This window comes from Arachis stenosperma, chromosome 6, assembly GCF_014773155.1.
Source record: "Arachis stenosperma cultivar V10309 chromosome 6, arast.V10309.gnm1.PFL2, whole genome shotgun sequence".
Taxonomy (NCBI): domain Eukaryota; kingdom Viridiplantae; phylum Streptophyta; class Magnoliopsida; order Fabales; family Fabaceae; genus Arachis; species Arachis stenosperma.
The window spans coordinates 12,838,052-12,852,440 of record NC_080382.1 but is presented as its reverse complement, the minus strand read 5'-3'; the positions used below and the strand labels follow the sequence as shown (position 1 = coordinate 12,852,440).

General features: G+C 33.9%; 3 protein-coding genes across 3 annotated transcripts; 1 reads left to right on the top strand and 2 right to left on the bottom strand.

Moving 5' to 3' along the window:
- Window positions 1-338: 338 nt before the first annotated feature.
- LOC130936833 (D-lactate dehydrogenase [cytochrome], mitochondrial) lies at window positions 339-6,596 on the bottom strand. The gene is made up of 18 exons (XM_057866994.1): window positions 6,274-6,596; window positions 5,790-5,883; window positions 5,361-5,461; window positions 4,966-5,014; window positions 4,724-4,816; window positions 4,104-4,218; window positions 3,954-4,014; window positions 3,619-3,655; window positions 3,480-3,541; window positions 2,854-2,950; window positions 2,465-2,539; window positions 2,284-2,392; window positions 2,007-2,116; window positions 1,726-1,788; window positions 1,383-1,462; window positions 1,150-1,280; window positions 944-987; window positions 339-691 (listed from the first exon to the last, which is right to left on the bottom strand). Exons 1-18 carry the CDS (start codon window positions 6,519-6,521, stop codon window positions 572-574), a joined length of 1,689 nt encoding a protein of 562 aa, XP_057722977.1. The 5' UTR covers window positions 6,522-6,596; the 3' UTR covers window positions 339-571.
- Window positions 6,597-6,983: 387 nt separating this feature from the next.
- LOC130935457 (probable E3 ubiquitin-protein ligase BAH1-like) lies at window positions 6,984-10,460 on the bottom strand. Its single transcript, XM_057865212.1, has 7 exons — window positions 9,843-10,460; window positions 9,535-9,747; window positions 8,596-8,840; window positions 8,217-8,465; window positions 7,975-8,112; window positions 7,479-7,537; window positions 6,984-7,396 (listed from the first exon to the last, which is right to left on the bottom strand). The coding sequence occupies exons 2-7, from the start codon at window positions 9,740-9,742 to the stop codon at window positions 7,288-7,290; spliced, it is 1,008 nt and encodes a 335-aa protein (XP_057721195.1). The 5' UTR covers window positions 9,743-9,747; window positions 9,843-10,460; the 3' UTR covers window positions 6,984-7,287.
- Window positions 10,400-12,884, top strand: LOC130935458 (uncharacterized). The gene is made up of 2 exons (XM_057865213.1): window positions 10,400-10,752; window positions 11,479-12,884. The coding sequence occupies exon 2, from the start codon at window positions 11,490-11,492 to the stop codon at window positions 12,264-12,266; it is 777 nt and encodes a 258-aa protein (XP_057721196.1). The 5' UTR covers window positions 10,400-10,752; window positions 11,479-11,489; the 3' UTR covers window positions 12,267-12,884.
- Window positions 12,885-14,389: the final 1,505 nt, after the last annotated feature.

Genomic DNA, 14,389 nt, shown 5'->3' with positions numbered 1-14,389 from the left:
CTAAATTTGAAATTATAAACCTTAAATCTTAAATTCTAAATCCTAATCATATAAATCTTAAACTCTCCAAGGAGTGAAGGTTAAGAAAAAAATAATTTCAGAGTAAAAAAATTAACCAATGATGTCTAATTAAAAATTACTTCTTTATCTAATTAAGTCTTTATAGTATGTAGTGTATATTTGTTTTAATTTCTTTTCATTCTTTTCTAGATGTATTCACTAATCACTAACAAATAAAAAAAGTACACTACTTTGGCTATTTCTCAATTCTAATATCATATTAAAGCTCATTCAACCCAATTTAGTTGGGTGTAATTAACATTAAGGACCAAAAAAAATTCCCAAAATAAGAGAAGCTCTTAACTTCATATTTATTTTTCTCACTTGAAAAGTAGATATACAGAAATTCCTCAGACAAAGGAGAAACTCAAGACCACAAAATTAAATGGGCCATGAAGCATTTCTTATGAACAAAACAATAGGGTAAACTAAGCTCTTATATGGTACAAAAGCGAATTCTACAGATATGGAATTTGAGAAGACCATGCTTGGAGAGAATGATGATATATCATTACAAGCAAACATGGGGAGGGATGAGCTTTCCAGGATTCATGATATTGTTGGGATCTAACACTTGTTTTATCTTCTTCATTGTCCTTAATGCTTCCACTCCCAGTTCTTCTTCAAGGTACTGGCCAAAAAAGGGGAAAAAAAAGTGGGGAAGCATGAGATTTTGTTATTCTAGAGCTGAACTCATAAATTCAAAATAAGGCATAACATACTTGAAAACAAAGTACCATCTAATTAACAATAAAAGAAGTTTGTCCCTTGCCAATTTTCGCATGTAAATTATGACTAACATAACATATCCATAAGCTTTAACATTTGTTAATTTTAGCTTATGTGATGTTGGAAGTTTCATGAGTAACTAACATTCCAGTACCTTCATTTTCCCAGTTCCAACACCGTGTTCACCGGTACAAGTTCCTGGTTAGAAGCATCATAATCAAAATTTACAAAAAGTTACTGGTTTGCCAATGTCATGGTGAAGAAATTCGAGCAAACAATAAAATAGTGAATACCAAAAGAAACCTCATACATGATACTAATGATGCAATGTGTCAACAAGTTATTATGATTTATGAATACCTTCCAATGACAAAGCAGCATGAACCATAAAGCTGTTGAGTCTCTCTGCCTCCTTCCGGTGTTCTTCTCGGCTAGGGTCAAAGAGAATTACCGTGTGGAAATTACCGTCCCCAGCATGAGCAATTACCGTGCTGGCAAGAGACAACAGGTACACGCATTGAGCATCAATCTATTTGATCATCTATCATCATCAACTTCATCATCCAGAATCACATAATATTGATCAGACATACCAAACCAGTGGTGATGCATCCAACTCCTTTTTAGACCTTGAAATTAAATCAGCAAGGTGAGATAAGGGAACACATACATCCTGCAGAAATTAAAATAGAAACAATAAGATACACAAAATAAAAGTCTTGAAAAAAAAATAAGCACATTGCATTCTAGATCCACATTTGGTATCTTATCTTTATACTAAGTCAAATCAAAATATGTTTTTGTAAGTGCTTGATGAAGCTGCTTACTTGCTTCCTATAAATTGAAAAGGAATAACAACAAAATAGAAACCTTCCTATAACTTTAATTATAACCCAACTATATAGAAATCAAAGTAAATATTTCATAGTAACTCACCGAAATCATTGCCTCCATATTAGGTTCCATTGCAAAACAAGCCCAAAGTGCCTCCTTCCTTACCTGCACAAGAACAAGGAATTGACTTAAATGTACAATTAATTAGATCACTTTTAACACATCTCAAGGAACAAGATAGATTGAAAACTATGAATTGGGGAAGGGATCTCAGTAACTTCAAAAGATTGTAAGATGCCATCACAAGTAGATACGTCTTTGATGAAACATCATATACATTAATAAAATGAAAAATGTTCTCTATAAAAGAAATAAGTTACTACCTTCCAAAGTTCTTTTTTAGCTTCAGGTTCTTCCGCGAATACAAAGTCTGATCCATTGTGCTTAGAAACAATTCCCCGAACAATTTGTGTTTGCTCACGTGCATATGCCTCTGAAAGATATCATCAGTAGGTTAGGAATTATCAGTATTTGGGAAAATCTGGCACATCCATTAAAAAGGAAAGTAACGTGTAAAATGATTTTTTTTTTTGAGAAAATATGTGTGAAATAATTACTAACAAAGAAAATAAAACAACAATCAAATATATATAAAGTCACCTGTTCCTATAAATTCAAACATTAACGTTGGACATTCAGGGAAATTCTTCCCATTAGCAACATTGATGGCTTTCACCTGAACTTCATCCAATAACTCAACTCTTGACACCTAACCAGCATAAACAGAATTTTCACAATTGAACTGCAAGAAATATCAAAACATTTGAAGTCAGAATCCTACCTGTATACCAGACATCATAGTGGCAATAGCAACATCTGCTGCATCCTTAACAGAAGGGAAATTGCACATGGCAACCTGTACTTTGATGAGTTAGGTAATAGGTAATCCATGTAATTTCATACAACTTAGATGATAAACATGAAGCGGCAGCTCAGAATATTGACGCATCAACTTTGCAGGCTGCACTGATTATCATCTCAGCTAGTTATATATATTAAAAACTTTACATCACAGATACAGAAACCGTTGAACCAGCAAGTTTTAATAATCACTAAGAAAATAGAGTAACAATGAAATATAACATATAGATGTCATAAATTGATCAAAGTAACAAGGGTCAGTGGATCTGAAAAGGAGAGGTATAAAAATGAAAGAAAGGATCAACCTACCACTGAATGCTGGGGAATTTTCTGAAGTCTTAGTGTTACTTCTGTAACAACACCAAGTGTTCCTTCACTTCCAATCACCAAACGGGTCAGGTCATACCTACAATAATTTAAAGAAAATAACTCAAAAACATGCCATTTCTGTCTGCCTCAATAACAAGTTGTGTAGCACGCATTTAAATCATCAAGCACATCTATGATGAAGCAGGGACAATGTTCAGACACACTGGTATAAGTTTCTGATACAACATAGGTTTTAATCATGGTTCAAAATTGAAGCCCATCATTTTTTTCATTACTAAAGTTCAAGCTCAATAAGCAGATTCAATGTTAAGTGTGCATTATCTTTGCTGATGATATCTTATTTGAGAGTGGATAATGAGTGAAATTTCACAAAATTGAACTGATCAAAGATAAAAGATATTAATTTAACGTGCAGCCAGCAAAGAGGTGGGTGATAAGACAGTGTAGAATAGGCTCCTGTACTGTCTTGTATTCCAAATATACCAATTTTTTTTTGCCTTTAAGTTTGCTTATACCTTTTGTGTAAGCTCTCAAAATGATCATCAAGGGGAGAGAATTACAAGTGATATTGATTTAATATTTAAAGAGATACAAATATAACAAACCCTGCAGCACTCTTTCTAGCACGAGATGCAGTCTTCACAATATCTCCATTGGCAAGAACTACCTGAAAACACAATCAGCAGAATAAATATATCATCGGATCAAATACATTAGAGACCAAAAACTGATATCAAAACAAACCTTGAGACTGATCACATTATCACGCATAGTTCCATATCTGCAAATTAGTAAGAATAACATGTCACGCCTAATAGCATAGAAGAACTTTAATGTTTTTTTCTGAAAAAAAAAAATATTGCATATTAATTCCATACATTTTGGCCAATAAATTACATCAAAATCAAGTCTAATAATCATTAATGATTAATGAACCAATATGCCTCAAGCAAAAAAGCTTAGAGCCAAGTATTAGACCTTGTGAACTCCGACATTTTTGGCAACCAGACAGATGAAACATTTAAACCATGTGTTTACCAGTGATAAATGAAAACATGAATATAACAAAAGATGACCACCTCACAGCTAAAGACCCAGAGCAGCGTGTAGCACACATGCCTCCAATGCTTGCACCAGGACCTGTTGTTACAGGTAAGAACATTATTTAAAAAAGTATAAGATATCAAATTTCCTAAACAAAATGAATTACCAGGGCATATTCAACTAACCTGGATCAAGTGGAAAAAATAGACCATAAGGTTCCAAATACTCATTAAGTTCCATCCATCCAATTCCAGGCTCAACAACAACATCCATGTCATCAACATGTAATGCCTTCACTCTCTGCATATTGAACCAGTAGTCAGTGAATGACACCAAAAGGATATGTTCAATCTGTACCTATATGAACACATGGACCATAGTCTGCATGTTTAAATATGGTGCAGTAGATGATGAGTCTAAGTAGTGGTACTTGCATAGATGAACCGAATTATTAAAATGATACTGCAGTTGAAACTGCATTAACAATCATGAAATGCAGAAATGCATAAGAGAAGCAACTTAAGTGATGAACGCAAAGAGGAAGGATATGATATCCTCAGAGAATAGTTTGTGGAGAGAACTGAACTGGGAGGAAAGATAAGGAAAAATATATATTAAATATGCCATTCAATCCCATAAGGGCATCATAAACTTTCTGATGAATTCTGGAGCGTATGAAGTCAAGTATATTCATCAATTCATGAGTAGAGAGGGACCTATATATTTAATAATCATAATGTTCCCACTTGAAATTTGAAACAGTTATGAATGGATATTCAGGTACCATAACAGAACATGTACATACTTTCATTGATGACATGTCAATGCAAACCCCTCCGTGAGGTGATAAGGTGTGACCCTCAATTGATGTAGCTCCACCATAAGGTACAATAGGAACCTGAAAAAATAAGTAAACCATGATTAACAATTTCTCAGTACTATAATATTATTAACATTTATGCACCCAATATTTTTTTTTTCTTTCAAAAAGCAGATAGTATAAGAAATCAATGTTCCCCACTCAAAGTGTGTTGGAGGAACTCAAACCTTATAGTCATTACATGATTTTACAATCTTGGAAACTTCCTCTTCAGATCTGCATATAAGTGCACAATGCAAGAGAACAATTATATGTATGCCTTGAGTTTTGCCACACACATACACACGCACAACCACCCTATGCTCATTCACATCCTTTCTAGATACTGTGGAAATGTATTTTTTACGTATGTTTCAGTCAAAACAATAGATAAAATAGATGCATACTTTAAAATCAACAGTAACAAGAAGAGGGAAAAAAAATATTTAAGCCTTATGAAACTGCATACTTGAAAATAATCTCCAAAGCTAATACATTGAATTGTGGCAGCATTTCAAGAACTATGGGGATACAAATGATGAAGCAAACAAAATGTCAACTACAGATTCAGAGCTTGTCTCACCTTGGATAAACGATAACATCGGGGATATTGACAGCCTTATGAAAGCTGTTTTGTGGTTTTCCATGGTGGTATCTTTCATCATAATCAAGTGATAAGTTATCCTGCAGAAATAAGTATTGTGAAAAGCTGAAGCTGAATGCTTGATAGTCACACAGATGCAGCTCCAAATTGCAAACGATATGAGTTTATTATTATTGAACCCAAAAACAAATATTATTCTTAAACACAACCAGGTAACTAAGAAGGGTGGCCTGCTTTCCTAAAATTCTTTAACACGAGATTACAACCAATCAGCTCAGTAAGTTTTAGCAAGAACAAAAAGAAAATTTCATCTAGCTGCCATGCAAATCAGAACCAGCTCGAGTATTTCTTAGTGCTTCTTTCAGTGATCCAAATTTCTGAGATATCAGAGAATTTTACATTTCATACCTGACAGATGAGTTTCAACTCGTGGAGAAGCTCCTGCGGAAATTCTTTGTGTGATCCCTTAACGGCATACTGGGTGCTACCTTTGCCCCCAAAGCTAACAAATATAACATTCAGTACAAGAAATTGCATGTCATTGTCAACCAATTATTTGCTTAGTTCAGAGGCTAATCTATACACTGATGTGAAACATAATAAACTGTGCCATAAATGATGAATATAAAGTCAACTAATAATGTAACTTATCTCCTATAAAATGCTTGAATCAATTTATGCTCATCACGAATACAAAGGAGCCTATTCAAGCACTTCACTAATTTATGCCCATACTTGTTAATTACATTATCTAATGCAAATAATATGTGAAAACCTGAAAATTAAAATTTAGAAGATAAAAAAAAAAACGATTTTTGCACCCTAACTTGATCTGAATCTTCATCAAACACATAAAAAAGTAAGATTTTTACAGCAAAGTGAATCCACGCACCTGTTGTTAATGGCATCAGAGGGAACAGAGGCGTCACACAAGGAAGGATTGAAGTGTGGATGAAGCGCAAATGAAGCACCGCATACAGCCACCGCAAGAGGAAGCACAGAACCTGTCCACGTCATCCTTGGGCGGTGTGAGGTCAGCACATTGGTTGCATTCGAGTGAGTTGTTATATTATGGATAGTGCGATAGAAGTAGTTGGAAGAAGAGCGCAAGCGAGAGAACCACGACGAGAAATTTGACATGGTCGAGACTCAGAAAACAAAGAATATGAATCATTCATTACAGAGTGAGTGAGTTATGGTTTGCTGAAACTTGAAAGAGGTCAAAACACTCACGCACGCTTTTCCACTTATTTATTTATTTTATTTGTCATAGTGTAGTACAAAGAATCTAAACTTTTATTATTTATTATTAATTTCATAATTTTATATTTTTTTAACAAGTGTCTACTTTTTTATGATAGGATCTCAATAAGAATATGATAATAGGAGGTTGATACTTGATAGGATAAATAATCTCGACCAACGTTTTTCTCTTTTTAATAAAAATTACTAGCTACTTAGATTTTTTTTTTAAGAAAAATATTAGAAAAAGAACAGAATTTATTATTTTTAGTTTTTTTTAGAAGTATAAGCTAAAAATGTTATTAAATTATTAGACTAAAAAATTATATTAATAACTAAAAATAAAAAATTGGACTAATAAATTCAGAAAGTTTTTACATACTCATAGAGTGTGCTCTACTATGGATAGAATGACATTTCAAATGAAACAGATCATATCCTAAAATGTCATTCTATCATTAGATATACTCATATGAACACAATTCAAGTCGCATTTCATGGGACATCTAATAATTTCCACTCATCAACCAACTCTCCAAAACTCTCTTGTTTATTCTAAGGTCCTAAGTACTAATTCAATCCCAACTCACTAGCAGAAAGACCAACTCAGAATCATTTACTATTCCCTTAGAATTCTATCTAAGGAATCCAATTGCATGATATCCTAATGTAATCCAAGTGCATATGCAGACTGCATATTCCAGTATTCTTTGGATTGCTTCACCATGTTGTTTCGTTCGCTAAGTAGCCTCTCTTTCCAGTAATCATTGTACCTGGGAAATTTTCAAAGTTATTGTGATTGTGATGGCAATGTTCACATAAGATATAAAATGTGACCATGAAACTGATTGATACCTTCTTTTCATTAGTAGACCAAGTTCTAACATGCGTACACTCTTAGAATAAACTCCATCCTGCACAAACAATGCAAGTAATATAAACACAAAAGCAATGGAATATGGTTTAAAGCTCTATATTCTAACTAAGATAAGTGACATTAATCACAATATATCTGTAGTCATATTGTTCCCATGCTTTGTGTATAAAGGAAATAAAGGCAATGTTGGTTATATTATTGGCAGAATGCCTTATTCCACATTTTCAATATCGGCTACAATCTCTCATCATCTTATATACTGTGGAAACCAGGCTAACAAATTGCTGATAGAGACATAGATATATTGAATACATGGTCCTTAAAGAAATAGGCCTTGCCTTGCCTATGCCTATGCCTCTGCCTTCACCAATATTTATTTATTTTTCCTTTTTTCAATCATGATCTGTGGCGAAGGCAAAGAGTTGTTCATTTTTCTTCATTTGAAATACTGAAATTTAAGTGCAAAATGCTTACCTCCCTGCATATGGGACACTTAGACTCAGGACTTGCAGCTTTAAAGCCTTGGAACATCATCACAGAGGCAGCTGAACAGGCACATGACTTGCAGAAGATATGACCACAACCCAAAGCATAGGGGTTGAAAACCAAATCCTATCATATCACAATCCAAGCATATATGTAAGAGATAATGATACACAAAATAGCTTCTTCTTTTTTTTCAGCCTCCCTAATGTAGCACATAAATAGGATCTCACCAGACATATTGCGCAAGTTAGATTATACTCGAGCTTGATAGAATCTGGAAGAATCAACGTCATTACAGCGTCACTAACATTTAGATCACACTTAAAGTGACCATACACTCCATTGAGTTCACAACAATCTCGTCCACTAGAATTCAGATAAAAAGCACCCAATTCAATTAGCCAAGGTGTGTGTAAAAGTTCAATGTGCTCAGTGTGCATCTTAGATTTGAAATTCTTTCCATTCACAGAGCTGTGAACCTAGAACAGAATATCAATGACAGGAGTTAACTACATAACACTCAAGTAGAGAAGTACAAATGAAAAAAAAAGGTAAAGAGGGAAAGGGGGAAATGACAGTAATGTGGCAATGGACTAATGTGATGCATACTTTATCATATTTCTTAAGTATTTTCCTCATGGCAATAGCATTCATTGCAATGTACTCAATTAAAATTCTCCCTTCTTGTGCGAGGGCTTGCCTATCATTTTTAAAGCACTGTCGCAGGCGCAATACATATCTCTGCATTCCAGACGCAACATGAAGATCAAGAAGATGCTTAACCCTTGAACCGAAGAACCCTACTATGTCTGATGCTTCCTTCATCAGCTCCGAGAAGAACTTCTGATCACACACTACGCATATGGGAACCGAAAATAAATTACTAGAAAATAAAATAATATTCACTGGATCAGCAAGAAGATGCACAATAATGTTAAATAAGTATTATTTTGCTTAAAATACATTATAAACCCAATGGCATGTAGTGTAAGCTCTGATCAATCGCAAAGAATTAAGATGATCAAATACAAGGAAAACAACAAATTAGGAATCATAGAACACCCAAATTAGAGGATTGCTGAGTAAAATGTTCACTAAAAAAAAAATACAAATCTCAACTAGCAATTGACATAAGCAACAATCAAATTCAAACCTATTTCCAAGTAATTATTAGGATCACAAAAGAATCATCTACGTTTTGATGCAGGTAGCTTTAATCGGAAAATTTCTATATGCACAACACTAACCCTCTCTCCCAACTAGCACCCATTCCTGAATCTCATCATCACCACAAAATGTTAAAAGCCAAACAACAAAATACATCTGAAAGTTCTGCTTCCTATATTATTATTCATTAAATAAACAATAATACGGCCTTTTACCCCACAAGTACAATATTTAAGCGGTCAAAGAGCCTAGAAGCATGGTCAAACTCTATAAGAGCATCCAATTCTAAGTGTCAGAAACTACCTAAACTTTTATCACCAACAAAAATCAGTGTATGTAAAATGCTCCTGGAAAATTCTTTAAAAAACAAAAATTGCAGACCTGGGCAGGATTGACATTGGCACAATTGGTGGCTAGGAAGATCAGAAACAAGGGAAGGAGAAGAAGAAGAAGAAGAGTGCAATGGTTTGCAGGTCTGGCAGCTCTTGAGAACTTTCTTCAACCTCACATATTCAATGTGCGCGCATTTCTCATCCAACAACTCCCTCTCTTCCTGCAGATACTCCGTGAACAAGCACCCGAATTTCATCTCTCCTAATTAATTAAAACAACACGCAGTAGTAATCAACAGATTAATTAATTATGAGAAACAAAATTATTAAAATAACGTGTTTGTTTGTGAAGCGTACCTGAAAAAAAGAAGAGGAAATAGATAACGGTGAAAAGTGAAGGCGTTTAGGGTTACGTATCGCAAAGTGTGTGTCTCTGATGGTTGAAAAGAGAAGAAGCTAAGCATGATAGTTGGGTTTGGGTGTGAAAAACATAAGGAATCGAATGTGAATGTGAATGTGAATAATGGGAAGGAAAGAGGAGAGTAGAGAACGGAGCAAGTAAGAATGAATTGAATTCGAAGCCACAAAAGAATGAAAAGAAGCGCGCTTTATTCGGAAAATTCTGTTTTTTCGTTATTCACTTATTCTTGGTCCCAACGTAACAAAAACAAATGCAAAGTTTTGAATACTTGTCATTTGTCAATCAACCACGCTTCTGTCCTTTTTATTTTATTTTATCTTATCTTATTATTATTATTGTTATTCAATTAACTTTATATAAATTTAATTTTTCTACATACTAAAATGTTTTATATAAAATATCTAAATATAATTTTTTTTTCTTTTTAAAAAATTCACGTAAAAATTTTTTTCCTAAAAATTCATCAAGAGGAGCCCCTAAATGAATTTCTTTAACTCCGAGGTCCATTCCCCTCCAAAACTGGAATTGATATTTTCGAAAACCCTAATAATTTGAGAGCAACACCCTAATCCCAATTTCCAATTCGCCATTCCAAATTCCCAATTCCCACACCATCCCTTTCTTTTCTCTTCTTTCAGACTCTTTCACCGGCCGTTGCTCCTCCGATTCACCGCTGTGAAGCGCATCCTTCTTATATTGCAGATCACCCAACCACCAACGCCGCCGCCGTCGCAGCTCGCTGTCGTGGCAGCAGCGTCCAGACCGCCCGGACAGCATCCCACAGCGGCTCCTCCATGCTGTTCGTCGTCGCGGCAGCAACATCTTCCCGTCACGATCCGCCTGCTGGTTTGTATTTGTTGATTAAATTGATTATTTATATTTAACTGGAAGTTTTTCTATTGATTCACTTGTTTCGCTTGTTTTTATCTGGATTTCATGCCTTCCTGATGTTTTATGGATGTAATAGCTTGTGAATTTTGGTTGTAATTAGCATTGTTCTAATTGTTTTCTTTTTAGGGTTACGTTTTCTTCTGTTAGTTTTAAATCTGTGAGACTGTTATCTAATTGTTATTTTTTTTAGGCTTTTGAATTTGTGAAATTATTAGGGTTTGAACTGTTTCTACTCCTAGTAGTTTGCGTATCTGCTGCGACTTAGGATATGAGATTTGCAAGTTAAATGCATTAATATCCGAAAAACACAAATGCAAAAGGAAAAAAAAAAAAAAAAAACACTAATAGGCTTTTGTCATTTAGAAATCAGGAGGATGACTTAGGAGGATAGATGATTTCTCGTGAGTTTTGATATTCTCATTGAAAGAAAGAATCTTACTAGTACTCTACAACTATAAAGATTTTGCTGCATTACATTTGTATCTGCCCCTTATGCTAGATGATTATTCTCTTCTACTTGATTTCTGCATCCATCTTAATTTGAAATTTCGACTTGTTTTGCTTGTGTGTTTAATATGGCTTCAAATTATTTTGAATTATTCTAACTGATTACATCACTGTTTGATCAAATGAGATCTTGATTTTTGGCTTAATGCTTATATCCTTCTGTACAAAAATCAGGTATTTAGCTAATGGCAAAGACAAAGGCAAGTCGCACAGGAAAAGTTCCTGGTAAAAAAGGTGGTACTTCACATTCTCCAGACTCTGATAATCAGCATGTGGATGGTGATTGGATCATAGTGAAGAAGCAGATAGTCAATATTTTGGTGCCTGCCGCACCTTGTAGCAAAAGAACCTTAATGGCAAGCCCAGGACCAAAAGACATGCATCCTATGCCCCCTGAAACAGCAAGTAATCACATGCAACTACCCATGGAGACATCTACCGTGTATCCTTCAGGAAATGAACCTGAGAATACAAGTTTATTGACCGCCCCAAAGGAGATTTTGGATGTGAGAAGTGGTCCTCCTTCCATACCTAAAGCAACTTCAGTCAAGCAGCCAAGGGTTGTTAACAGAATCAATTCGCAAAATCCACATCAAGTGAGCCTGATGAAGTCACCTAAATTACTGGGATTATCTAATACATCGAAAGCTATTAAGCAGCCTAGAACATTCCTTGCACCAAGAAGATCTTGCAATTTGGTAATTTCTTTAAATCAAGGGCTGAGAGCATCGAACCTTGAGAGAAAGCTTGAACGAGCTGGTGGGCTGACTCAGTGGCTGACATCACTTGGACTAGGCCAGTTTGTTAGAATTTTTCAGGGGAAGAGTCTCAACAAGTATCAGCTGGTAAATTTAACCATGAAGAAGCTCAAGGATATGGGTGCGAATGCGGTGGGCCCTCGCCGGAAGCTCATACATGCCATCGACTGTGTTTGTCAACCATACTGTTTTGAGGCGTTATAGAAGTTAGTAGGGATATTTTTAATTTTGGTAAAACATGGTCGCTGTAAGCCCCTGCTAATGCCCTGTACCTTAGCCTCAAAGAGGATGCTTGGGCCAGCCTTGTTATCTGCCGAGATTTGGACTCTTGTAAATAAATGTAAGCATAGCCGTCTAAACCTGAATGTTACACTACTATTTCACTGCATCCTGCTTGGGTTTCAGTGTTTCACTCAGAATCTCAATCACAAGACTTAGGATCTATCTGTATCTCAATTGTTCCTTGATGGTCATATATCTAAAAGCTCGAGGAAAACATTGGTGGAAAATGGAAAAAGTGGCTGTGTTGGTGATAAGATAAGATGTGGTAGGACGAATGAAAATGGCTAAAGGAGTAAAGGATAAGGTCATAAGGACAACCCAAGGAAATACATATCCTGAACAAATGACAGTGCCAAGATTCTGGTGATGAGTATTAGTATTATTATTGGATTGAACGTGTGATAATAATAATTATGAAATTTGTAAAATAAAAAAGAGTAATGTTACGTGTACACCAAAATCAGTCACTAAAGTTAGTTATCAGTATAAAATATATGCTAGAATATAAATATACATTGAAAATAAATTAAACTACACATATATTTATATACAAATACATTGGTGGATGATTTTAGTGTATAACATTTTTGTAAAAAAAAAAATGTTCTCTTGCTAGTTGCTAAATAGTTTTGGTTTGTCGAAAGCACCTTTACCTTTAGCAAAAGGTATAGTTTTTATAAGTGAGTAACCTGGCAAAGTATCTGTTTCTAATTTTAATTACAAATTAATTTTATATATTTTATTTAATCATAAAAATTATTTTTTATTTTATAAATTATTATTTTATCATTCATTTATTATGTTTATTAATAATAAAAAATAAAAACAATAACGAATTAGATTTTTTATTGGTTGTAATAACTGTTTGGTAATCTCAATCGATTAAAAATTTATTTTTGATTTATTACATCCGTCGAGGAGATTAACAAAACAATCGATTGAATTGCAGATTTCTCATAATTCAATCGATTGGACTTCAGGTTACCACAAAACAATCGATTGAAAGTTGCAAGGCAGTATGGTTTTTGCAAAAATCAATCGATTGGTCATATTACCCAACCGATTGAACGATGACTAGAATGTAGGCTTTTTATAATTCAATCGATTGTTTATATTACCCAATCGATTGAAGGTCGCTATTAAAATGGTATATGAAGGTTTAATCGATTGGTATGATAATACAATTGATTGAATTTTGTACGTGACTAATGGTATATTCCAATTCAATTGATTGGTATGATCATTTAATCGATTGAAATGTGACGTAAATAAATTTTTTTCTGCATTCAATCGATTGGTAGGATAATCCAATCGATTGAATTTTGAATCGCGCCGTTCTCAATTTTCATACCGTTTTTATAAATTTTGAATCGCGCCATGACTAATGGTTTATAAATTTTTATAATATCCAATTGATTGAGTTGTGAGAAACCTTAAATTCAATCGATTGTTTTGTTAATCTAATCGATTGATTTTCTAAGAAACACGATTTCAAAATTTTCGATGGATGTAATGGATCAAAGATAAACTTTTAATTGATTGGAATTGCCAAAAAGTTATTACGATCAATGGAATGGAAGATCTAATTCGTTATTGTTTTTGTTTTTTATTATTAATAAACATAATAGATGAATGATAAAATAATAATTTATAAAATAAAAAATAATTTTTATAATTAAATAAAATATATGGGATTAATTTGTAACTAAAATTAGAAACGGACTATTTAATAGTTATTGAAAAACTTAAAAAACATGTTTTGTTATTGGACTATTTAGGGTGTGTTTGGCAAACACGTTGATGAAGAAAGAAGTGCGTTTGAGCTTCTTGAAAGTTTCACTTTTATGTTTGGCAATTTTTTTCTTTCTAAACGCAGAAACGATTCTGCCTCTAAACCCACGTTGAGAAGAAGCTAAAATTTGTAGCTTCTGCGTTTCACGTTCATGGTTGCCGATTCCCTTTAGAAAATTAGGTGAAATTTTTTTTTCTTTTTTACCAACCTTACCCTTTATTTTCTTCTATAAGAAGGATATATACCAATAACT